Here is a 25,811-nt window from a genome sequence, read left to right on the forward strand (position 1 = left end):
TGACTTTGTCTTTTAGAGACCTGGGTTAATTGATCTTCTATGGTTCTCACACAATCTTGACCCTCTGCTGGGAATGTCCATAATAACTTGGAAGAGTCGTTCTTCAAGATGTGACTCACCAAAGCCTTTCTTAAACCAGAGCTTTTTGTAACTAGTTGTGATGTGTTTATCTTTTTCTCTTGGCAACCCAATGCCTAGAAGTGCTATTATTATTATACTTGACAGATTCTATAAAATAATTATTTATTTCTATGTCCTTTTTCCTTAGAAGATAGTAAACTTTCTGAAATGTAGGACTCTGTGTGGTTTTTGTTTTCTAGCTCATGTTTCATTGTAACATGTGGTCAACAATTGCTTACTGGATGAATGGGTGGATAATGGATGGGTGGATGGATCACAGAGTATTTCTTTCCTCGTGTATTTTACTCTTGATAAACTGCAGCCTTACATTTAAAGAGCAGTAACCCCTGCTTCATTGACTCTCAACAGATGTTCCTCTGGGTTGTCCATTCCTCACCCCACATGTAAGAAGACTACTTCAGCTCAATTCAGTTTACCCATTATTCTTTCATAATATGTTGCATTCATAATATAGAGGCTTTTAAATAAATGTATTTGTAATTGTTGCTTTAAGTATATCTTCCTCCCCAGGCATAAAGTTCCTAGAGACATCAGCTGAGGTTTCCTATATATTCAAAACACAGAGGATATCACCATATGTAGATGTCTGCTTAACTATTTTATGAGGGTGCATATAAATATAGGGATTAAATCACGTGTTCTGATGGTCTTGACTCATACAAATGGTAGATGTTCTAATCATCTTGATCATACCCAGAAAACCCAGCCTTTGCTCTGCCCCTTAGTTCTTTCTATCTTGAGAGCTCAGAGACCCTTGTCTAACTTATCACTTCACATGGATTTTCTTATTCCCACTCACAGCGCACTTTGATATTAAACTAAACCCCTGAGCCTATAGAAAGATATAAGGTATAATAGAGGCTAAAAAACCAACTGCCTTGTGTTTTAGTCTCAGCCTTAAAATACTAGATAAATGATAAGGAGGCTCTGAAAATGAAGATAGCCAGGCCACTTTAGATGTCATTTTCAAGACTGGTAAGAATATACTTTTTTCCTAAATTTATGTTCCTTATATAGTTATATAAATTTATTCTATATTATATGTGGTACAAATTTATTAGTTGAAGGAGCAAAAGTATAAAATTTGAAGCAGAAGAAATTATATCATGGAACTAATAAAAACAAATACTGAGTTTAGAAAAAAAAGTCTCATCTTTGTCCTGGGAATTCCAAGGATATTTCATAACTCCATCATAAATATGGACTTTCTTCATTGTGCAATGCAGTAACAATTCTGCATCGCCACAGTCATCTCTCTGACTGTTAGGGAATGAAGAGGAAAAATAAATACCTAAAAACCTGGGTAAGATTGGAGTAAAAAAAGATCAAGTTATTCATAGGTATAGAATATGGAATGAGGTGAACACCTCCACTTCTATGTGATGTTCTATGAGGTCATTAATGGCTGGGAAGGGTGAGACCTCTGTTTAATCTTTATCTGAAGGACACCAAGCAGAGTCCATTTTTCTGTGGAGCCATACTGACATTCAGGGTCAATCCTTTCTCCAAGTGGAAAATAATCGCTTGCATAAATACAATTGCAGTAGCACATTGGCAGTCATCCAGCTAAGTGTCAGTTTCTTGTAGGTAAGTCACCTTGTTAGACATTCAAGAAGCCGGGTGATCCTAGATGTTATTGTGACTTTTGAATCGAAGGGGTTCTGCAGGCTGGGGTGGGAAGGGTCTCTCCTCATGGAAGGGACTTGTCCAAGAACATGGCTTCTGAACACAAAAAGCGTTTAGGTTTCTTCACAACATCTCTGTTTAAAAGCTGAGTTGTGTCAACTTGAGAACCTTTTCCTCATCTGTGAAGTGAGGATGATCTACTTTCTTCGTGTTAATTTTTATAAGGATTACAATGTTAAAAGATCAAAGACTATTACATGCCTAGGTTAGGATTTGGCTATAAAAGGTCTCATAAAAGGCTCATCTGTTGAAGTCTCAGCTTCTAGGTGATGGAGCCATTAAGAAGTGGTTGGATTATGAGGGTACTAATTGATCAACCAAATAAATCTGCTATGAGCTCATAAGCTCATAAGTGAATGGGTGGGGCCTTATTGCAGGTCATGTGAAGGGTAGATCTCATGCCTAGAGGCTTCTTTCTCTCCCGGCTTACCAGCTGCCAAGAAATGGGCAGCTTTGGAAGTGGCACTGTGGCTCAAGTGATAGAGCACTAGCCTGAAGCTGAAGAGCTGAGGAACAGCTCCCAGGCCCAGAGTTCAAGCCCTATGACCAACCAAAAAGAAGAAGAAGAAAGAAGAAGAAAGAAGAAGAAGAAGAAGAAGAAGAAGAAGAAGAAGAAGAAGAAGAAGAAGAAGAAGAAGAGGAGGAGGAGGAGGAGGAGGAGGAGGAAGAGGAGGAGGAGGAGGAGGAGGAGGAGGAGGAGGAGGAGGAGGAGGAGGAGGAGGAGGAGGAGGAGCGGGGAAGGGGGGGAGGAGGAGGAGGAGGAGGAGGAGGAGGAGGAGGAGGAGGAGGAGGAGGAGGGAGGAGGAGGAGGAGGAGGAGGAAATGGGCAGCTTTGCATCACAATGTACATCCATGGTGATGATGCTCAGCTTTACCTCTGGTTCAGAGCAATGAGACCTATTGACCATGAGCTGAATCCTTAGAAACCTTTTCAACTATTTCTTCAGATACTTTGTCAACAAGAAGCAAACTATTACAACCTAGCATTGTTTGGTGTTAGTCGTCTGATATCATCTCAGTCTCTCACCCTATACTTTCTTAATATCCAGTACCAAATTCTTTGGGGTTTCCTGTTTGGTTTGGTTTGGTTTAGTTTCTGTTTTTCATTTCCTTGAAGCATAGACACTATGTGCTGTATTTTCTTCTTTACCCTGAGTATCTATTCTCTTAAGTACCTGTTTTCTCTTGTTCTTTATGAAGAGAGAAAATGTAAGGCATAACACAATTCTAGACACATAAGTTCTTACACTTATGTTCTTAAACTTAACAACCACAGTGTTAATGACAAGAAACTTTACTTTTTATTTTCAATTAGGACTGTTAACTAAATATTTTTCCTATGACATAACATTGGCTGTGAACTTTCCATTAGGTATATATCTTGATAGATAATTTAAAATTTAGAAAACATTTTTAAGGACATTAGGCCAAAAGCAGTGAAAAAGTACTAAAAGCAGAAATAAAAGTCTGATAAAACCTATTGGGACCTCCAACCCCTTTCTGGTTTTCTCCCACCTTAGTACTTTGCCCATAGTAGGAATCAAAAACTTGAATTAACTTTAAAGGATACTAAACTCAAAAGAATAAACTTTTCTCTCTCATGTCATTTTAATTGTGTATATTTTGTTTTTAAGTATGAGTCTTGGGGGAAAACAGAATATGTTTACTATATAAAAACACACATTCTTTTAGTCTAGTAATTTTGGAAACATAAGATGGTCTCCATGGTAAAATGGAAAAAAGAGAAGTAATAATAGAAGATAGCACAGAACTAATGCACATTTTAGAGGAAAGATTCTTTTTTAGCTTCCTAAAACAATATCATGAACTATAAGTTATGCGAAGCTGGTGAACAGTCGAAAAGGAGCCAGCCATAATATGATAACTCGGAATGAAAGTCAATAGTGAACTCCCAGGGAGGCAGACTCTTCTTGTACCTGTGACATATGGAAGCTTAATTGGTCCTCCCATGGTTTGGGAGCAGGGCTTTGAAAATACTTCTGACCTCTTAGCAGCAGACTCAGAGACATATATAATAGTGCTCTCATCCCAGAAGTTGCCAAAGAAACAGAATATCAGTGTGATAAAAGCCTACTAAGGCAATGATTGTCTGACACTCAACCCTTCTCAGACCACTTTTGGGTCCCAGACAATCACTTTCTTTCTCCAGATCCCTAACTCCCTGCACTCCATTTCTAATGGAGGACAAGACTAATGGAGGACAAACTTCCTTATGATTTTTTTTGGCTTGTCCCAGCAGGATGTTTTGAGTCTTTCTTATTTCTCTATGTGATTCATTGTCTATAATGGTATTTGAGGGCTATCTGAGTACATTTCACTTTTTGGTTGCTGTATTAATATGAAATAATTTTACATTCTTCCTTTCCCAGTCATTTAATAATTACATCCTAGAACAATTGTATTTTAGTGTGATACCCCTGAAATAAAAATAGGTCCATAAATATCACTATAAAATAACGTTTTATTTTATATGTTTAAACACATACACAGACTCCTATGTATATATGTCTGTCTGTCTGTCTGTTTAAATGTCCAACCTTTAAGAAAAAAATATAAACTATTACACATAGGCTTTGGAATTAATTTTAGGACAATTTTATCATCTTCACAAGAAAATCACCCAGTGAACTTCCTGTTTCACCCAGAAGAGAATTACTCACGTAATTCACTAGACCTGATGGATGACAAATATCCTTTGATAGTTTCCACAGATGACAGCAGTTTTTAGAGGATGAAAATTTAACCCATTAATAAAATTTGTCAAAAGAGTATGAGACATCTTCTAGAGCCACTATGGAGGAAAGTCCAACAATTATGTCTGCATAATGACAGCTACAAGTCTGTAGCTCCCAAGCACTTTGAAGTGGAAGGCCCCTTTGATTGGGTAAATTCCCTTGTTTCTGGTAGCAATCTAAACACATCATTTTGTAAGTGCCAGCTCAAGGCTTTAGTCGTTGGGACCCTTGGAACAATTAACAGAGAGTGTGACAAAATGAACGTCAGAAAACTAAAACATAGTTTGAAGGGGGAGTCAGTAAATGAATGGAAACGGGAATGGAGGCATATATAGCCATAATACTCAATATACGTAATGGGAAACGAGACATGATTGGAGGGAAAGAGGTACGGGGATAGAGGAGAATGTTGGAAGGGGTGATTGGTCAAGATACATTGGACTCATAAATGCAGATGTTAAATTGTAATTCCCTTGTACAACCATTAGAAGACTAAAAGGAAGGGGGGAGGCCATATGTGTTGGATGTGTGTGGATGCCAAGTCAAAAACTCTTTTAGTTGATTTATATACATATATGATACATTTAAAATTTCTAATCTGCATATGTGGTGAATTCACCCCTTTTTGCTTCCATTTTTGGTTCTTTTGAGACAAGGTCTAGCTGTGTAGCTGAAGCTGGTTTTGAACTCCAGCTCTAGAATCAGGGGCATGCACCACCACACCTGGCAAGGATACACTCTTATAATAGCAGTATATCTGTCTTATTATCTCTAGATCTATATTTGACAAGAAGGAGCTGCTGGAGTTTGCTCAACTTGGCTGCTACTTAGAATATGATCTCTTTGGTACTGAACTCCTTCATTACCAGCTCAACCCAGAGATCGATATGCCTGATGATAACAAAAGGATTAGAAGGTAACTATATTGAAATGACTCATGTTCTCTTTTGATATACATATATCTTTATTGTAAAGATACGGTACAGAGGGGTTACAGTTACATGAGTAAGGTAATGAGTACATTTCCTATGGAGCATTGTTACCCCTCCTTTGTTTTTCCCCTACCATCCCTTCTCTTCCCACCTCCCATTTCCTCCCTCCCCCCCCAAAAAAAAAGTTGTAAAGTTTGTTTTCAGCATAGTGTCTTGTACATCTCATTGCTACAATGGGTCAACCTGTATCCTTGTTTCAGCCTTTTGTTATTTCCCCTCCCCTCCCCAAATTTAAAAAAAAAATGTATATACAAGATGCAGGGCACTGGAATCAAATAAAGTTAAAACAGGGGTTATACCATGGGGGAAGAACATACAAAAGAAACAAAAAAGAAACATGGTACATTATAAGTACATTTAAAACAACAGCAACAAAGATAAAAACCTCATGTTCTCTTTTAATCAGCCCTTTGTGATTGTCAAATCTGGGTGAATGTTAACAAAACTTCAGAAAACAGTAAGCAGGTTGAGCCACAGATTTTCAGAGAAAAGTATATCTGGGCTGTTTCAGGGAGAAAATCTCCCTCTATTATTTCAAGGAGAAAATGAGTCATCCTAAGTGAGCTAAAGTGAGGCAGAGCCTTAGAATTCCAGGGCCAGATGGGTAACTAACAGGAAACAAGACTCAACCCTTGCCCTGACAATAAGCGAACAAAAGACATTTTCCTCCTCTTGCCCTTAATGAAATAAGCTGTTTCTTTCCTGGATTGACTACACTAAGCTTCCAACTTCCTACAATTAATACTTGAATTGCTTTATTAAAAATATTCATTATTGGGAAAATTTCAACTCACATGCTGAAATGTAACATCATATAAAATGCAACCTCCCCAAATTGCCTAGTGTGTAATGGGCAGAACAATATTGTAGGACCCATTTTTGCAGTGAAGTGGAGAAGATTTGAGCAGTCAAGGATGGCTACCAGATTTGGTCTTCATGACATAGTGATAGGAAGAGTAAATGAACTAAGATAAGGGATCCGCCAGGAGAAATCTATTTGAGCTAAACAAGGAAGATTTTAACTTATAAGTATCTCATTTATCTAGAGAGGACCTGAGATGAGTGTGTATAACTTACAGAGGTTTGGAGTGAGACATAAATATGGATGTTGTTCATGTGATAGATAGAAGGAGCCACTGCAATGAATGGGATCATAGAGAGGAAAGGCTGGGGACAGAGGCCTGCACACAGAGTTTTGAAGGGGAGAACCGCTTAATGGAGGAAAAAAAATTCAAACTGATAATATTGGGGGGAGGCGGGATTCAGAAGTTAGAGGAGAGGGATGATGAAAGGAAAAGGTTTGAACACTTACAAAATGTGTGGTAGATAGCAAACGAGCTCAATTCTGGAAAATATCCATCAGGTTTCACAATTCGAAGGCTCTAATTTCTGTCAGTATGTGGTTTCAGTAGAAAAGGCTTGGGGAATGAGTAGGAGGTGTGGAAGGAGGGAAAGAATGGGGAGATCACTGCTTCCAAAAGTTCAGCCGTAGAAGGAAGAGGGCAGGGGAGGATGAAGCTAGATGACAAGACAGGATTGAGGGAAACTTTTGCTAGGAAGTGAGAAGTATCAAAGAATAAGAATTGACAGCCAGGCGCTGGTGGCTCACGCCTATAATCCTAGCTATTCAGGAAGCTGATAGCTGAGGATCATGGTTCAAAGCCAGCCCTGGCAGAAAAATCCATGAGACTCTTAGCTCCAATTAACCACCAGAAAACCAGAAGTGGCACTGTGGCTCAGGTGGTAGAGTGCTAGTCTTAAGCTGAAGAGCTCAGGGACTGCACCCAGGTCCAGAATTCAAGCCCCACGACCAACCAAAAACAAAACAAACAAAAAACAAAAAACAAGAAAAGAATTGAGAGACACAGAGACAGTGATTGAGAAAGGCCTGCCATTCCATAGAGTATTTATCAAGTTTATAAAGTATAGAAACAAAATATACTGCAGAATATGGAAGTGTTTGATAGATATTCGCTTTAAAATATCTGAAGAGATAAATAAAGATCAAGATTCCTAAAGGTACCAAAAAGATGGAATCTTGGGAACAAACGGAAAGTTGGTTGAAAAGTTACTTTCTCCATTGAAATGGAACAGTAGGAAGCCAGCAATGATGTCCATGCAGATAAACATCTCAGCTAGAGGATCAGGAAATGGAAGCTACACTGCCAGTGTGTTTTCTTGTGTCCCATAAGGCAGACAGGATCATGACCTGAGAAGGGAGGAGTGGATTCCATGGAGGACTTCCATAGAAGTAGCAGAGAGGTGGATCAGGGATGCACTGGCCTAGACAGGAATATGAAGCCCAGTGAAACTGGAAATTATGATTGCACAACTGTATGTTGCCACTAGTGCATGTGATTCAGTTACTGTTTTCCAGAAAAGAAAAACGTTGTGAGTTGCCATAGCAGGACTAGTGAAGCTCTGTGGATTCTATCAGAAAGTCGCAACTGGAAGCCGAAAGAACAAAGGATTGAGACAGGAGTCCCTGAGTCTGAGATGGAGGGGAAAACACTTACATAGCAATGACATAGAAGGACAAATGACAGGAGTGGTTCATGAGGTGGTTAAGGTTCATGAAGGGGTTAATAGATACAGTGGAAGAGGGTGAGTGAGCTAAAGCAGAAAGAGGTGAAGCGGGTCAGAGGGGAAAACTGAACATTTAGATTTCTCATGATGACAAGTATGTGGAAAATCGGATTGACATGGGGAATAAGCAAAACGAGAATGGAGATGTGCGTCTACATGAGGTGACAATGGTGAGCCTCAGGTATGGATAGTTCAGCATCGAGATGTTGTGAGCAGTATCCTGAGCCAGTGATCATTCACAGTATTTTAGGATTGCTCCCCTAGGAAACTGGTCTTTGCATGTCTATGCTCTCTACGGCCCTTGTATATTGGCATTCCTGTCAGTGATCTGAGAAACCATAAAATAGGCTTCCAGTTTCATATCAGAGAGAGAACTAGTTGGTAAATACTTCCTCTAATTACATAAGGTAGCATCCAGTCTACATGAGCAAACTGCTTTGACTAGCTTGGCCAATGGAAAATGAGGCCTTTTTCTCAACTACCCAGACCCACTTTTTGACAAAGAGATGTGTTGTTTTCTTTTGATGTCTTGTGATTTTAATTTTTCTCTTCAGGAACACCATTATGTTTCCCTAGACTCATGTTTCCCTAGACTCATACTCATTAGTGCCACATTCCAAAATGAATATTCCTCGTCCTACATATTCTGGAATTTAAAATAGCTGGAGTGGTAGGTTGTTTTCATCTCTCATCATGGATTCTCTTAACATTTTGTTCAACTCATCTTAGAAATAGGAAGCTGATACATCAGGACCTGGTACCTTTTCCTGCCACTCTTTGTGGTAATACCGATGTACCTTTGCACCTCGGTGTCTTCTCTGAGGGGCCTGTACCTTCTAGAAGAAGATCTGTAAATGGGTTATCTATCTGTCTATGAAGGATGTATGAGAGGAAGATGGTTTCCCAAGCATTCCTGCTCAGTTCTCAGCTTCTTTTGGCTATTAGTTCAAGGACAGGAATTTAATTTTGGTTATCTCTTCCTTTGCCAAATGTAAACCTTCCCCAAGTATGAAAGTGTGTCACAATTTCAGACAGAAGAATATACATACACACAGGAACATGCATATACCACAAACGTGCATATGTATGTATACCTACTAAACTACATATACATACATGCTTGTGTGTATGTGTGCTTAACTTATTTATTTATTGCAGGCAACACTGGGATTTGAATTCATCACCCTTATGCTTGTTGAGCAGGTGTTCTACCACATATTCTACACCCCAGCTCTTACCTTCAATGAATAGAAGCCATGTAGAGTCACTTCACCCCAGTCAAGTTCAGGTTCAGATCTGAATGATCGTGGGGGCTGCGTGTGTTCCAGTATCCCATTGTCCCCGAGTCTTGAAAGCTTGATGCTCATCATTCATCTACAGTCCTTTTTTAGCTATACTAGTCTGGAACCCCTGAAGTGAAAGAGCATAGAAACTCGCTTCTGCCTACCTCTGGTTTTCGGCACCAGAAATTCTGTGTCTAACACCTGTTTTCAATCTTATGCTCCATTTCTCAAATCTTATTATATCTCTGCCTTTTCACACTTTGTAGTCTCTCTCTAATATTTGTTTGCAAAACACGAACTCATTTGTATGGCTATAATTACTGTGATTTTTTGTCTTCTCATCTGTAGTGGTTCCTCCCTTCTGGCGGCATCTCTGTAACTCCTGTTCTTGCACACAGAGACACAGCAAGAGAGCCGATGTCTGAGCTCAGGCCTGGCCAACCAGGTTTCCTTGAGAGTCTGGATATCATTGTGTTTCTAGAGCTATGATAGCATCTTGCTCAGGAGAGAACTAGTCTCCAGATCCTTGACTTAATGAGCTGTAAGCATTCCCATTTGGAAATAAGAGTATTTTATCTCCCACATTACTAGCTTCCAAATGGAGCTAGTATTTCCAGGTGCTAAAAAAAAAAAAAAAGGCATCTTGCAAGAGTTTGTTTATCCATAGATATGCCATCTGAGATAGCCTGATATCAGATAAGGACAAGGGATCTGAAACTCTGGCACAAACGTTACTAAGTATAAGGAGAAAGGATGAATTAAACCTGTCTATACAGTCCCTGAATGCAGTTACAGGTCAAAATGTCATACTAGGTTCAGCATTATGTATGCATTCTGTCAAATCTTACTTTTTTCATAAATGATCCTATCAGTCTCTAGATAAATTCCTGTTTAAATAAAGTTTGTCCAAAAGTGGGTGCGGATCATCACTTTAGAACAAATTTCAACAAGCTAAATGACCTTGACGGTACAAATGGCATTTTATACTCTTAGAGGACAGATATGATGTCCATGTGGCATGAACATCCGTTTCTAGTCAAAGCACCCAGGTTTTTCTAGCTCTAACATTCCTTTGACCTCTAAATATAAGAGGTGACCTTCATTTAATAATATTTAATTCCGTATGCTCTCAGAGGGTAAACTTGGTGCTTGAGTTTTGTGTGTAGTGACCCACATTTTCCTTACCATTAATAAAGAAGACTCTGATGCCCAGGCATGCCAAGAAATGTTATCCATTGAAATAAAATGTGTGTCTTTCAAGTGCTCATCCCCTAGAGGAAGACTCTATCCATCCACTCATATCCATTTGCAGCCTAGATGCTTCCCAGGGTGATAACAAGAATTTCAGTGGTGAGCTCTTGTTTGCAAGTTGCATCTCTGCCATCAGAGAGCATGGAAGTAAAGAAGGACACTGCTCATAGTGCAGATACATACAGATGGTGGCTGTCAGAAGGTGACTCACTCTGCAGATTATAGCACTTAAGCAAAGCACCAAGCAAAGAGGATTATACTTTTGGTCAGGCAGCTGCTCTTTAATCAACCAACTATAAATTTAAAGGTACAGCTCATTGTTCTAGCTGTCTCGTTGATAAGAAGGAATATAGAGAAAGATTTTCTAGCCAACTTAATCTACTGTTTAAAGATTACTACTAAGTCAACATTCCCATAGATTTCGGAGAACTAAATGTCTCAAACACAGAAAAGTACCTTTGCCAACCTATTCTTATTGGCTGAGTTTCATAGGCCTCACTTTAGTAAGGCAACTGATGTTACTCTTGAGTGTTTTGTTGGTATGAAGATGACTTTTCTGTCCTTGTGTGGAGCTGTCAGGGGGTTGAGATAAGGTCTCAGTATATAGTCCAGGCTGGTAGTCCAGATCCTCCTGTATCTGCCTCCTGAGTACTAGAATTACATCACTACCCCTGGCTTTTTCCCTTTCTTAATTCATACTCCTACTGATTTTATTTTCTAAATGAAAAGAGAAGGTGAGAATGAAATCTCCATCCACTAAGCCTGCTAAGAGAAGTGTTTTAAAGAGTAAAGTAGTATTTTAAAGAGTAGAGCAGAAGACAAAGTTGTTTAGTGAATGCTAAATCAGTGGTCAGTCATTAGAACTGGTACAACTGGGGGAAGTTACCTTTCATGCAACATTGCTAGGTGTTGTCATAAACACCATGGGCTATAGATTTCCGTGGACGTGGGACAGGATGTCATTCCTAATAGGATACAGCAATTCATCATCATCATCATCATCATCATCATCATCATCATCATCATCATCATCATCATCTCCACACAATATTTATTAAGGATCTGCCAGTACACAAGCCACAGTGAAGGGCAATACGTTTACGACAAGCACAATAGATTCATATGAGTAAAAAGTTTTAAAGAGTCCTAAAAAGCTACAAAGTGAGGTGACGAATGGCATGTAAAGAGTTAACTTGTCTTTTCTTTTTTTACAGGGTACGTTTCCTGGTGAATGAGGGATATGAAGATCGAATTCTGATGGCACACGACATCCATACGAAGCATCGCCTGATGAAATATGGGGGTCACGGCTATTCTCACATACTCACCAACATTGTTCCTAAAATGTTACTTAGAGGTATAAGTGAGCATGTACTTGACAAGATACTAATAGAAAACCCTAAGCAGTGGCTGACTTTCAAGTAAGATGGTGGTTCCAGAACTTACACCTTCTTTGTAAAACCTGCAGGAAATTGTAAAATGATTTCAAACCCATTGTCTCTTAGACACAAATGGCTGTTTCCTTCCCTAGAGCAGTAGAAGAGCTTGCCTTCTCTGAATCGGAGTCGCTATTACATCTGTGCCTCTGAGAAGTTCCTGAGCCTATGTGAGCCCTTTTGTTTTGCCTTAAAATAAATATTGAAGCCCATATTCCCCCAACAATGATTTAAAGTCTACTATCTCCTAAGAGTTGCCTTTTCTGTTAGTTTGTTTTGCTATTTTTCTAACCTATCAGCTACACTACTTAAGAAAATTTAAAGTGTTTCTAGTTAAATTGCCTCCTTCTGGAGCAATCTAATGTTTCTTGTAATATTGATGATCCTACTAATTATCCTGCTGTTCTTTAATTAATGCTTAATGCATAATATGGCATGTTGAAATAGCTTTTGCAGCAAGGGAAGTTAAATTTTAAACCTTTTTTTGGAGCAAGGATACTGTTATTTAATTACCCATTTGCAACCATAAAATTATTTTGGTAGGCTAATTATATGATCTCCACCCATCTCTAAATGCTTGTAATAAATCAGTTTTGATAGCATTGGCTTTCTGATATCCATTTTCCTGTAAATTTTGTTGTGTTTTACAAAGTTTGTATAAGAACACACAGCAATCCTGAATTATAAAAATTCAATCATAAAAGTCATAATATATTACATAATATAGTTTAATGAACCATTACAATTATAATAACAAAGGCCACAATTTAATTAATCTTAAGATATAATGCAAAAAAAGAGAAATGTTTGCCATATATATATATAATATAGTATATTCCCCTTCTTTCCTTTACTTTTTATTTATTATTTCTCTCCCTCGGGCCTAAATAGAGAAAATAATGCTTATTTGTCTAAAGAATAAATCAAATCTATTGGAAATGAAAGTTCGATTCTAAAGCCTACTCTTTAAAAAGATATCCAGCCCTGATATTGTTTGTAAGTAATGCTTTAAAAAAAGTTAAAACTTTTAATCATATTCATTGCTTTCTATAAATCTTTTGATTGACTCCTCCCTGTGATATTGGACACCTCAAGACATCACAAAAATTCCCTTACTGCCAATTCTTTTTTGACAAATATCGGTTGCTAAACAGAAATTAGGACTATTACAGTTCATTTGTGAGTTATCAGAAAGACTAAGTAGTACTAGTCATTATTCTTGATGAATAGGCCAGGTGGTTTTTATTCTATACCATGCCAGTTACTCAGACCAAGGCATTGAAACAGAAGAGCAAACACTACCTTTGGACTGGAACATCATGCATAACTCTTGGAAAGTCGAAGTTTGCTAAATTAAAGATATTTCGGCTGATCAAAGATGCTCACGCTTTCTGTGGATTAGAACAAAAAGTACCAAAGTGGAATGAGCCAGGACTACAAATCAATTCCTTTAAATGAAAAAAATGCAAATGTCCTTCACCAATAAAACAAGCAGACTTTTAAATCCTTTTTTTTGAAATCTTGTCAGAAAGTCTTCAAAGGCAACTGAAAGGGGAATGGATGTTTTCACTGTCATGGTGGAAGTTGTGTGATTGTTTGGATGGCTCAACATGCATTTTAATACTTTCCATAAATTAAAGAGATGACTTTTGGCAGTGTGTCTTAATAGAGAGAAAGGATTTGCACTACCCTAAAAAAAATCTACTGCCTGCTTCCATCCACTTGAAACAGAAGACAAAAATTGACAACCCCAATGCATGTAATTCCATAGTGATATTACCAGTCATCCAGAAAGTATAGTTAAAGTATTGATGAACAAATTAAAAAACCATAGAGCTAACCTCTGTACATGTGAAACACAGGGCACTTTAATCTATTGACATTTAATCTTCTGGATAAGTTTTAAAGAGAAGTAAGTTTTACTATGTTGCTAGTCCATATATATTTTTGTCATCTAAAATATATTTCAATCCAAAATAAGTCAAATAGTTTGTGCAGGTTTGTCTATGTGTATATGTTTGTGTATATACATATACATATACATATACATGTATACACATATACACACATATCCTTTCTACTATTTAAATTAAATTTTGAGGCTCTATAAGACACTGTGCTTCATGGACTGAACCCATCTCTCTAATATTTTATCTAACATATAGTTATATAAATATGTGTGTATATGTGTATGTCAGGTATCTATATAAAATATATACACTTTATTGTCATGTTGGTTATAGGTAAAATTGTTTGTTGTGAAATCACCTCAAGCCACAGATGTGGAGCAACTGTTTGAGGGCCTTACTGAGTGTCCCCTCTGTGACACATGCAGTAGATCCAATCAATGGGTCATGAATAAAATTCCATTCCAAAGAATGCAAAAACCTCAGTCTGGTTCAATACCAAAGAAGAAATTTCTCTGACTTCCCAAGTAAATCTAAATGTATTCTACTGACAAAACTGGACATACAGAGGGTTTTCTAAATACCATCCATAAACAGACATTTTCTCACAAAGAGAGGGGTAATCCTATGGTAAAAATTCAACCACTATTTTTAAAGACTATCACCAGAAGAGAGAAAGAGTAAGAAAAGGAAAATTCATGGAAGAAAAGGAAAATGTGAAAATGATCATAGGCTTGGGAATTCCCACATATCCAGAAAATTCCAGGTTAAGGCTTGAAGTTGAATCATTTCCAGGTCTAGCTCTAAAGTTAACAAGAAAACAAGGCAAACAATTTCTTTGGGGACAAGCAGCATTACTTCAATTAGACCTCCTCCTCCTTCTCCCACACTATGTATAGACTCCAAATATCATAATAAGCAAGTAAACTCACAAGAACCAAAGCTGACATATGGATAAAGCAGCAAGATCACAGTACACCAAAGGATCATATATATTGAAGAAATAATTCAGTCTCTTAGATTTTTCTATAAAAATTTGTGATCTCTATAGGACTTCATTCACATGGACACTAACAATAAGGAGTATTTGCTTTGGCGGTAGTGGATCACACATCTGCTTATCTTGCTTTAAATATATATTTTTTTACATAATGTTTCCGAGGGATACAGATGTGAGTCAGGTAGCATTGGATTTCCCCTCCTATACACAACTGAGGTGCCTTCGATCAATCGATCGGCACCCCCTTGCATCCTCGATTCACTGACGTTAGCCATCCAAATCCAGAGTTCAAACTCAGAACAATAGGCTTAGTTTCTGCACGATCAGTCAGCATAAATAATAAATCCAGAAAACGTGCTGTATTTGTTGTTGTTTCCTCCGTGGGCTTTCCCACCATCTAATTTGATATAGACTTCATCTCCAGGCTCCAGATGAAGAACCACACTGTTACTGGCATAGTCGTAATTCTGATCAGCATCTTGGGCAATTGCACTAGCACGGACCTATGTGAAATAGACAAACATTAGAGTGCAGGAAAGAAAAGTCTCAAGTTTTCCTTTTAGCCATTCAGATATAGTCAACTTGCTGCCATAACACCAAATGTAGTATAGAGATGTCTGCCTGACCTCCCAGCTCTATAAGGAGCTGTAACAATTCCATCTCTGTTATCGGAAAAGAAGGGAGCAAAGAGTGCTTTCGTGAGGACTGTTCAACTGTCTTTTATAAGTAGCACTAAAAACAAAGTAATTTCATCTCTTTCTACATAACTACTTTGTTTAATTCCTTGAATTCCTATGCTCCATCACTTCATGGTATGGAAATCATCCCAATGTTTTGCATCTTTAATTTAAGCCAAATTACAATATTCTAGCCTGTATATGTATACATATATACATATACATATATATATATGTATATATCTGTATATGAGTACAGAAGTTCAGGTCTAACTTCAGTTGCTTATAACAAGAAAATCAAGATCTAAAGTAGCCAAAGACCCAGGGAAATACCACTCTGCTACAACATAGGAAGAAAAAAAAAAAAAACGGAAGAAAGCCCTTTGATTTAGGGCTTTTGAAATCTAATAGAAGCAAAGCCCCTGTTAGCACTCTACTTCAACTGCAAAACTCATTTTAACATCTTTGGTTTTCTCACCCATGTTTTCAGAGTTCCTTTTTCCATTTATGCCTGTTCACCCTTTAATTATATGTGCATTTAAATCGACAATCTAATTTCAGCAGATCCTCAAGTTACAGAGAAAACTAAATCTCTATGGTGGGAGTCTAGAATTTTTGAATGATTTCACTGAACATCCTCTCTATTTGGGATATTCTAAACATGTGGTTTGCTTTGAGTATGGAAACTGCATAGAATCTGCTTATGCTTGTGGTCTCATTTCTGAGTTGATAAACATTTGCAAACAGTCAAATGGCCTATCATATCCCGTAATATGGACATTCTGTCACATTCTCAAATTAGGCTTCATATTCATTTAGACATATTTTGATACTGCCTTGGAAAATCTTTCAATAGGCAGGCTTGTATCTGATTTATTTCAGTAACACATCTTCTACTTTGTGGCTTGTTTTCTATTCCACGATAATGATATTTCCCTGAATAACACAGAGAGTGATTTAGTGGTTTTGTAAAGCTGCAGCATGTAATAATGCATGACTTGGGGTACAATATGCTGGATTTTATCACTTGACAAAATGAAAGAACTGAGACATAAGTCAAGAATTTCCCCTGAATTTCAAATTTTAAATGATAGGTTTTCCAATTAAATTTTCATGTGATGACATGTTCTCACATTAATGCTGAAAGGTTAAAAAAGGAGAAGGCTCTTTGGCACTGCTGAACTTGGAAAGTAATTTGAGTAGTATTTTAAATATTTCTTTCTGGGTATCATATAACAAAAGGATACAAGGGCTTAAAGGATTTAGAATTGCTTAATGCTGTGAGAACTGGCACTAATACAATGAAAGCAATATGCCATGTAATCATACTTAGAAGCATTGACTTCAGTGTACATACCAATAGTGAGATGATCTGTTTTGACCCTTCAATAATAATATATTTGAACCTCATAATATTTCCTAGGAATTAATTACCAGTTTGTAGAAGCCAAATGCTTTGATTTGTTCATTTTTATCTAGCCATTAATTCCCAGGGAAAATTCTCTTTACAAGAAGAACATTATAATTATGACTTAATTTTTGGAGCATGTGAATTTTTAATGGATGAGAAAAATTAAAATACAAAATAGCAATTAGCTACCTCAGTAATATGTTAATTAATTTTCAAACATAGTATACTTCACAGCTATTATTAATAACCAGACACTCATTCAGTGCTTTGGGCATTCAGTGTATATACTATGGTTATCATTGTTTTCTGTACAAAGGTATTTGGGAACAAGAACACAGTAAATCATTTGGTTGAGAGATAACTTCTTTTAACAATATAATGTACTTTTTATTCTGTAGGGCAGGGCCACAAAACTAATTCATTAGGTGTAACACAAAACCCTGCAAATGCATTAGAATGATTCCAGTCTAAGCTTTTTACTTCCTTTGTTAGGGAAAGGCAATGAGATTGCTTTACAATGAAAGATAATTCTCTACGACTTTAACCTATATGGTACCATAAGATTTTTCCAATTAAATAATTGCCATCCTTCAGTATCATGATTTGAGCATCCTTGCCCACCTGATCACACTCTAATGGGATAAGGGAACCTGAAATTTCAAGCACCAGGACCTAAGTCAGTGACTTCAGTAATTTTTCCTTTAAGTCCATCAAACTCTTCAGGGAGGTAATGTAGAAGAGGCTATTTGCAGTTTCCTAAATGTATACTGATTTCTGCATTTTTGTCAGAGAATACATTGCACCCTTTCCTCACCCCAATATACTTATTTCTACCACAATTTGCTTTACTATCTTTCCTGATATGATTCTATTTTATCCTTAGCCCAGGTTTCACTCTGAAAAAGAGTGTTCATTTGACATGTCATTAATCTCTTTAATAAATGAATATCAAGCCACCACCTTATTCTTTCTTGCCAGTATAGTTCATGCTCATGGAGCCATAAGTCCTTCATTTTTAAAAGCAAAGAATTAGTCTTTGATTATTTTATGGTTCTAAGCCAGTGTAGTTTGGATTATAGTGGTTTATTATAGGAGCATGGTCATAATTGTTTTCAGGTGATATTTGTCAAGTTTCCATGTATAAGTATGAAGACATTTAGAGTTTTCCTGTATTTATTTAAAGCTATTTGAGACCAATTTACATATATATATAAATATATATAAAATCATGCACTTTCAACAAATGCCAAGAATGAATTTAGGTTGATGGTTTCCCAAGGAATTCAAGAGCCACGATCCTTTTAGTGGTATGTTTGTGACAATGGGATAGGTTGTATAGTTTCAGCATCATCTAATTATTGAGGGTTTATCATTAGCGACAATATTTATGGTAACATTTGCTAATTTAATTAATTGCCACTGATGTTCTCATAATTTCATTTTCATTGTACTTCTGTGGAATCATAAACAAAAGGTTAAGTGGCACATCAGGTTAATTTATTGGCCTCTGACGTTTCCATCTGTGATCCTAGATTCAATACCAAGCATAAATAAAATCTTTCATCTGGTTACGGCCCAGAGGCATTGCTCTCTCCCCTTGTCAGCTGCATTTCATTTTGTTTAATTCTTGGGCTTCTCAAAAATCTTCTTAATCCATAGAACATTACACTGACATAGATCTCTGAGTTTCTTTTTTATGAAAACAAATTAGGTCAGCTCAGAGGGAGGACCTGCCATTCAAAGAAGTGATCAGACCTGAATATAATTGAAAATCAAGGATAAAGTATTTATTTAGAATTAATAAAAAGAGATTTTTACAAGATTTCCCACTTGTAACTGGCTGCAGCTCACACTTTATGAAATTTCTGGAGATGAATTTCCTTAACAGTAACATTGCAATAGCCATTTTCCAAAAGAACACACACTTACACTCAAAAAAAAAACCCATTGTTTACCAGCATTAATTTACTCTTTCTGAATTACCTGTTGCATACCTTTTTGCAGAAGCAGCAGCCTAATATTAGTAATAAAATTGTAAATAATAGGCCAACAATTTGTCTTGCCCTGATCATGGTCATAAGATTCATATGCAGGACTGATACAAAGGAGCCTTCTACACCCCAAACAATGAAATGATTTTACAATAAAACACACACAGAATTCCTATATAGAATGTGGTTCTCCGAATCAGTGTACCACATGCAAGCTCTAAGTCTAGGTCAGCATTTCAACTAATTTAATCCTCTTATTTCCTGGTTTTTCATCCAATTGCGATTTCCAGAGAGTTCAAAAATAATGACCCTTTTTGTACCTGTTGGTAAAAGTGGAATCTTAATTCGTTTTAATTGATACTTCTAAAAGAAAGACCAATTCAGCATAATTGTGTTTTCCAAACCTAGCTTTTGTGTCAGTAGAGAGCCAATTTGTAAATAAGGGGGTGCCTCAGGGCTGCCTGCTGAGGGACTGTGCGTAAACCACGTTAGGGTGACACAATGCCTCTATTTTGGTACAGTGAGTCATGCCCTTTATCGCCATTTACCTGTAAGTATATCCTTACTCTGTGAATAGTTTTGATTTCTTTTAATATTACATTCGTGCATAATAACGATAATTAACAACCCTGTCAGTACCTCCTGGTGGCCATCTTTCCTTTTAGTTCTACGAGTCTTGAGGGTCCTTAAAGCTTACATAAAAAATAAAGTTCTCTCATAAATGTGGGACATTTATCTTTCACTTTGAGAAGTGAAATTCTGACACCGAATTAGGTCTTGGGAAGAAATCTTGCTTTTATGATGGTTAATTTTTTTTAAAAAATGGGGTTTGGCTAAGAAGGTTTGAATTTGCACAGGGGCAGTGACCCCTGGAAGCCAACAGCCCTGGTTAAATCACAGTTGCTGCCCGGGGTGAGGCCTTTTGAGGCCACGGGGGGCTTTTTGTGTGTTACTCTCAACAAGCAACCTTCAATCCTGCGGACTTAACCCAGAACCCCCGCAGGCTTTCGCATGCAAGGCCTCGCCCCAGGGCCTGTTGACTTACACTTTCAAATAGTTACAAACATAATTTTCCTCCTCTGACCAACAGATCAAAGACGCTTCGGTTTTTGCAGTGAATTTCCAAGCTAACAGTAAAGACACCTTAACAAGGCATTATAGACCCCCCCCCCCCCCCGAGCCCTCTGATTAGCTCCAGAGAGCAAGTTCTCCTGGTCAGGGGCTCATCTGAGGGCGGTGGTTGTTGTTTTTAACAGTCAAGGCCAAAAGGACTATCTTGTGCCTTGGGGATCCATGACCACGATCTGAGCCCCAATCCAACCCACCCAACGGAGCTCTCCCGTGGCACCTGCCCGTGCGCTTTCTCCTTTAGTCAGAAGACTGTGGGTGCAGTGTCTAGGCACGTGTGGTTTGAGTTTTTGCGATGGAAACCCCAGAGGCTCACTATTTCCTCATAATCCTTGCTTCTTACCATTTTTTTTAAAAAATTCCCTCTGAAAAGTAAATTGTAGTCTTAAAATGGACTAGAGTGTGAGTTTAACCCCACGGGGTGACACCCCCCTCCCAGCCCCCAGAGTCCCTGTGCGCTCCAAGCCTACACAGCCCCATTTCTATCCTGGATGAGCCCCGGACTCTCTCCCGTGGGTCCCCTTTCTCCCTCCAACCCGAGCCTATCTCCCCCCAAGTTTCTCTCTCTGTGACACGCCCATTTCGAGCTCCTCTGGCCTTCTCCTTTCCAGAACAGTCTACAAGTGCCCCGAGGTTGCTAAGGATCGCCTGGGCCCGGGGTGCTTTCTTGCTCTGGGAATTTCTCCAGTACTGAAGTTGGTGCTGGGGGACGAAAGGAGTGGGGGGCCCTAAGATCTGAGCTTCTCGCCCCCTCGAGGGTCGCGTTCTCACGGCGCGCACCGAATGCGGGTCTGAGCTGCGGGGCACCACCCTCTCTCTCTCTCTATCTGTCCAAGCCGCGGGGCGCTCTTTTCCACGACCCCCACCTGAGCAGTGTGGCTCAACCCACCGGGCTCCCCCGTCGCGGTTCCGGGGAGCCGGAGTGGCCGCGCCCTTCCTCTGCGGGCTCCCACCCCCTATTTCCGGGGTCTCCTCCCCTCTCGCCCGCACCTGCCCGCGCTCCCTCCCCGCCCGCCCGCACTCACCTGGTTGTTTTTGCACAGATCGGCCCACATGCTGGTGCCGTCCCCGCCGCGCATCAGGACGTGGTAGGTGAAGAAGTAGATGCCCGGGATGGAGCAGGTGAACTTGCCCGTGGTGGGATCGTAGTGGTTCCCCAGGTTGGTGACCACGTCGTCGAACTTGAGCACCTCGTAGCCTTCGTGCTGCCGCTTGAGGCCGGCGTAGAAGGCGATCTTGGGCACCGTGCTGTAGGTGGCCGCGCTGATGGCCCCGGCCGCGTTCAGACCCGGAGTCCCGGGCGGGCCGGGTAGGCCCTGGCGCCCGGGCTCGCCCTTCTCGCCCGGGGGTCCCACGGGCCCCGGAGGCCCCGGCTCACCTGGGGGCCCACGGGGGCCTGCCTTCCCCGGCCGGCCGGCCTCGCCTTTGGGACCCTGGATGAAGGTGGGCAGGGACTGCATGAGGCCGCGGTCCGGGGTGGCGGCGGTGCTGGGCGCCTTGGTGCCCCCGTAGGGGTCGCAGACCATGCGACAGGTGCCCAGCATCTCGTAGTGCGCCGACGTGCCGGCCGAGCTCACCAGCACCGGGATGAGGATCACCAGCAGCAGCACCATCACCACCCCCAGCGCCCCGGCGGCGATCAGGCGCCTCCTGCTGCCCACCAGCCGGCTCAGCGCGGGGCGATCCTCTTGTCTGCTTTTGGACAAAATTTTGAAGGTTGGGTGGGGACCTCTTCAGAGCCGAAAACAATCTCCCCCTCCCCTCCGAACCCCCCAACTCCCGCTGGGGGCCGAGCGCACCCTCCGGGCGGGCCCCCCCTGCTGCGCGGCTGCGGCTTGGGGAGCGAGCTGGGGCGCCGAGTGACGGGCGCTCAAGTCCGAGCTGGAGGGGTGCGGGCTGCGGGGGGGAGGGTGGAAGGGTGGGGGGAGGAGGGCTGCGCGGGGCGCCCGGGTGCCCGGCCGCGCACCCCTGGGCACCTGTGGCTGGCGGCCGGCCGCGGGGCGGGCACCGGCGCGGGGCCACCGGGAGGAGGGCGCAGCCTGGCCTGCCGCCGCCGCCTCGGTGGCTCGCTCGGAGTCTCTCTCGGAGCCGGGGGAGAGGACAGCCCCGCTCACACTTTTATGCCGCCGCTGCTGCCCGAGATCGACTTTTCCGTTTTTGCCGACGGAGCCAGTTCGCATCAACTTTCCACCCGAAGTTGTCTTTTTCTTTTCTTTTCTTTTCTTTTTTTAATGCCTCCTCCTTCTTTTCATTCCTTGGACTCCGCCAGTCCCCTTTGCCTTCTTCTTCTTCTTCTTTTTCTGGCTCTTTCGCAATCACCACGACTGTAATAGAAGCGCACTCACCCCCGCCCCCCTGCCAAAAGCCCCGCACGGGCTGGGGTGCCCTCCCCTCCCCCGCGCGCCCCCTACGATGGCGCGGGGCGGTGGTGGTGGTGGCGGCGGTGGTGGTGGTGGTGGTGCCGGGCGCACACGCGATGACCCGGGTCCGGGGTTCGCGGTGTGTGTCCGCAGCGGGCGGCGCTCAGGGCCGGAGCCGGGGAGCTAGCGATCGGCTGCGCGCGCGCGCCTGGCGGCCGGGAGTCGAGCGCCGCGGAGACTGAAGGCAGAAGCCTGCCTGGGTACCACCTGCCAGCAGAAGAGGAGGCTGACAAACGCGCGCCGGAGCAATTTATAGGAACCCGAGGCACAGAGGAAGGGGAGCCGCTTTGGCATCTCCGTGCAGCATCTGCTCTGCTCATCCCACTCAGAGAGAGTTTGGCATTACTCTGACAATGTGGGATTTTTTTTTTCGGCCTCCTCCTCTCCCCCCCCCCTCCACCCTTTGCACATGGATGAACAACAGTAAAAGCTGAATACTCCCTTGCCTAACCCAAGCGCGAAGGCTTGTGTGCCTTAGGCTGGACCTACTTGGGGGAGGGGGGGAAGAGGGGAAGGGAAGAGACAGAGGGGTCACCGTCCTCAAGACTCCCAGGGTCACACTGAGGTCCTGCGTGTGTGTGTGTCCCCCCCGCAGTGTGAAAAGCCCCTGATTGCGGGATGTGGGGGGTTGGGGGGGCGAAAGTTGAAAGGAAGCTGGCTGGATCATGTTTTCTTTGCCGGATTGTCCCACGATCCGTGCTTCAGGTGTTTCGGCTTCCTCCCCTTCCCCCTCCTCTCCCCCCAAATGCCACTTTTAACATAAAGAGAGCCCTTTAGAGTTTTCCAGATGGTACATGCGATTTTTTTTTAACCTTAAGATTTTTTTTCCCCTTCCCCAGCCTTCGAAATGAAGATGTTTGTTACCTTGAGAACAGTAAGGTGTATTTAAAACCCAAAGGGCGTAATTTGTTGTTGTTGTTTGTTTCCGGGCGATTTTAAATGAACATGTCCACCAAATAAAGGGAGGAGGACTGACTCTTTTTTTTTTTTAAATAAGGGCTGAACAATGGCTCCAGGATTCATAAGCAGTCAGTTTGACTCCCAAGCTTCTGGTGGTTCAGAAGATACTATCATAAGACTTGAGGTTGCAGGAGAAACCATCACTGGTCAGAATGTCTTTGGTTCAAGTGTTAAAAGTAAGGCAAGTAGCATTTACCCAAGTGCTAGGCAAGGCCTGTTGTCTGAGATACAGAAAGAGTTAACTAGGCGCCATCACGGCCCTCCCACAAGTGCACTGAGGGACAGGAAACTGGAAAAATAGGACGACAGGAGAGAAGGAGGAGCAAGAGCTTGGCTTGAGAATATTAGCAGAGCCCCCAGGGTAGACGTTAGGTGAGTTATGCCACCAACAGATAACACCAGGCCCACATGAGAATGGCTTTAAAGAAATAAGGAGAAATACCATTTTCCTGAACCATACTTCTGCATTCCCGAGCAAGGGGTGTCAATCAAAGGCGGGCGGCATTTGCTTGTCAATACGGGATGGATGGATGGCAAGAGGGTTATTTATTACATGAGGGTGAGCTTCAGAAACGAGAGGCAAGAACAAAAAAGACTTCAACAAGCAAACAGTCACATCCCTGGTGACCGCTGCAGCCTGTGATCTTGCTCATAGTCTCCAGCTTCCTCTACCCACCCCCTCAGCCTGTCCCACACTGCCTCAGCCCACCAGTTAGGGTTCTTTCTTTCCTTCTCTGACTTAAGGTCAAATGAGCAAGCAGACAGAAGGAAACAAAGACTCCTTGATGGAATAGTTCGCTGCTAGCCTCTTAAGGTATTTCCCAGAGAGAGAGAGAGAGAGAGAGAGAGAGAGAGAGAGAGAGAGAGAGAGAGAGAGAGAGAGAGAGAGAGAGAGAGAGAGAGAGAGAGAGAGAGAGAGTTGGCACTAAGGCATTGCTGGGCAGCTCAGCAATGGTCCCATTATCCATCTATCCACCTGGATGTTGATACAGACCCACGTCTTGCTACTGGAAAATAGCCCTTCTCCACCTTTAACCTCTACTCATGGATAAGGACTTTATAAATGAGCACCTATACCCCGAACCTCATTATACTTAGGGCTCTGTAAATATCTTTGTTTGCATGAGCTACCTTAGCTTCACATTTTGAATCAGCAAACATAAAGTAGGATCTCTCCTGGCCTATCCTACCTGTGTTCCTAACACACTTTCTCAAAAGGCCTGTTTCTTTGTGCAGGAGAACATGGTTTCGTATGGTGCAAGCCTTGGAAGGTAATGTAGCCAGTTGAATAGACTCTTCTCTGTCACACTGAATTATCCAAATTCATAAGGTTCCCATTTTCACTAAGGGAAGTTCAAGGAGAAGATTCTGAAAATGTATTTTTAAGGGTAGAGTTACATAAATAAATTCTCATCAAACACTTTCAAGGTCCACCTTCTTAGGAAAAGGCCTTCTCAAGAAGGACATGCAAATGTGAGAACTGGAAGGGTTGCCAATGAGGAGGTTGAGGCAGAGAGCTAGGTAGTGCGTGGACACTGGGCTTTGAGTCCAATGGGTTTAAGCTATTGGTCTACTTCTCCTCTAGAAAATATTCCACCAAGACTTTTTTGGTCCCCAAGATTTTCACCCATGTCATGGTAGTAAATGAACATATGATGGCTTACTGTCATTTTCTATTGCTCAAATTTCACAGAAGGTTCCTTGGAGAGTTACTCATGCTTCAGCTCTTGTTCTGACAGTTTGAATAAACCATCTGATATGGCATATTACTCATCCTCTTTACATGTATATAATAATAGAAAAATGTGTCAATTAAAAAATATTTGGTTCTCTGCATTCCTCATCAGAGAAGCAAGTTTTCTCTCATATTTGATATTCATCTTGGAAAAAAAAACCCTGGAATCTCATTTTGACAGCATATCTCTCAACAATTTCTTTCAAAAAGAAAAGGAAAAGTAAAGAAAAACTCCCCATTCTTGTATCTCAGCCTTGGGGATCATTCACTTGATACAATTTAATCTGGAAACCCAAGACCAGGTCTGAGTGGCAGTCCTGTGATTCCCCCCCCCACACACATTGTTGTTTTGTGTGTGGTGAGGGGAGATGGCTGGTCACTTAAGAAGATCTGAGCAGGTTCTTAGCACACCACTCCTACACAGGCGTGCATGGCCATCCATTAATCTTTA

General features: G+C 41.1%; 2 protein-coding genes across 4 annotated transcripts in view; one reads left to right on the forward strand and one right to left on the reverse strand.

Annotated features, from left to right (window-relative positions):
• The window catches only part of Pter (phosphotriesterase related), a 70,799-nt gene extending 58,063 nt beyond the window's left edge, over positions 1–12,736 (forward strand). For 2 of the 3 annotated variants that reach the window (XM_069990431.1, XM_069990430.1), the window contains 3 exons: positions 5,359–5,499; positions 11,910–12,116; positions 12,227–12,736. In XM_069990431.1, the coding sequence (XP_069846532.1) occupies positions 5,359–5,499; positions 11,910–12,116; positions 12,227–12,284 (406 nt within the window). In that variant the 3' untranslated portion in view covers positions 12,285–12,736. Of the gene's footprint in view, positions 1–5,358; positions 5,500–11,909 lie in introns of all 3 variants that reach the window. The other variant, XM_069990432.1, reaches the window with a different exon arrangement.
• A 107-nt stretch (positions 12,737–12,843) lies between these two features.
• Positions 12,844–22,967, reverse strand: C1ql3 (complement C1q like 3). Its single transcript, XM_069990433.1, has 2 exons — positions 21,271–22,967; positions 12,844–15,541 (listed from the first exon to the last, which is right to left on the reverse strand). The coding sequence occupies exons 1-2, from the start codon at positions 21,856–21,858 to the stop codon at positions 15,362–15,364; spliced, it is 768 nt and encodes a 255-aa protein (XP_069846534.1). The 5' UTR covers positions 21,859–22,967; the 3' UTR covers positions 12,844–15,361.
• Between the last annotated feature and the right edge of the window lie 2,844 nt (positions 22,968–25,811).

The sequence above is a fragment of the Dipodomys merriami genome, unplaced genomic scaffold, assembly GCF_024711535.1.
Source record: "Dipodomys merriami isolate MVZ:Mamm:240054 unplaced genomic scaffold, mDipMer1.0.p SCAF_4, whole genome shotgun sequence".
NCBI classification, from domain to species: domain Eukaryota; kingdom Metazoa; phylum Chordata; class Mammalia; order Rodentia; family Heteromyidae; genus Dipodomys; species Dipodomys merriami.

Bases quoted from the DNA above. Each gene is read 5' to 3' on its own strand.
- C1ql3 (XM_069990433.1), bottom strand. From the start codon at position 21,858: ATGGTGCTGCTGCTGGTGATCCTCATCCCGGTGCTGGTGAGCTCGGCC. The intron at 15,542-21,270 runs GTGAGTGCGGGC...TATTTCACATAG, and splicing joins ATCTGTGCAAAAACAACCAG to GTCCGTGCTAGTGCAATTGC.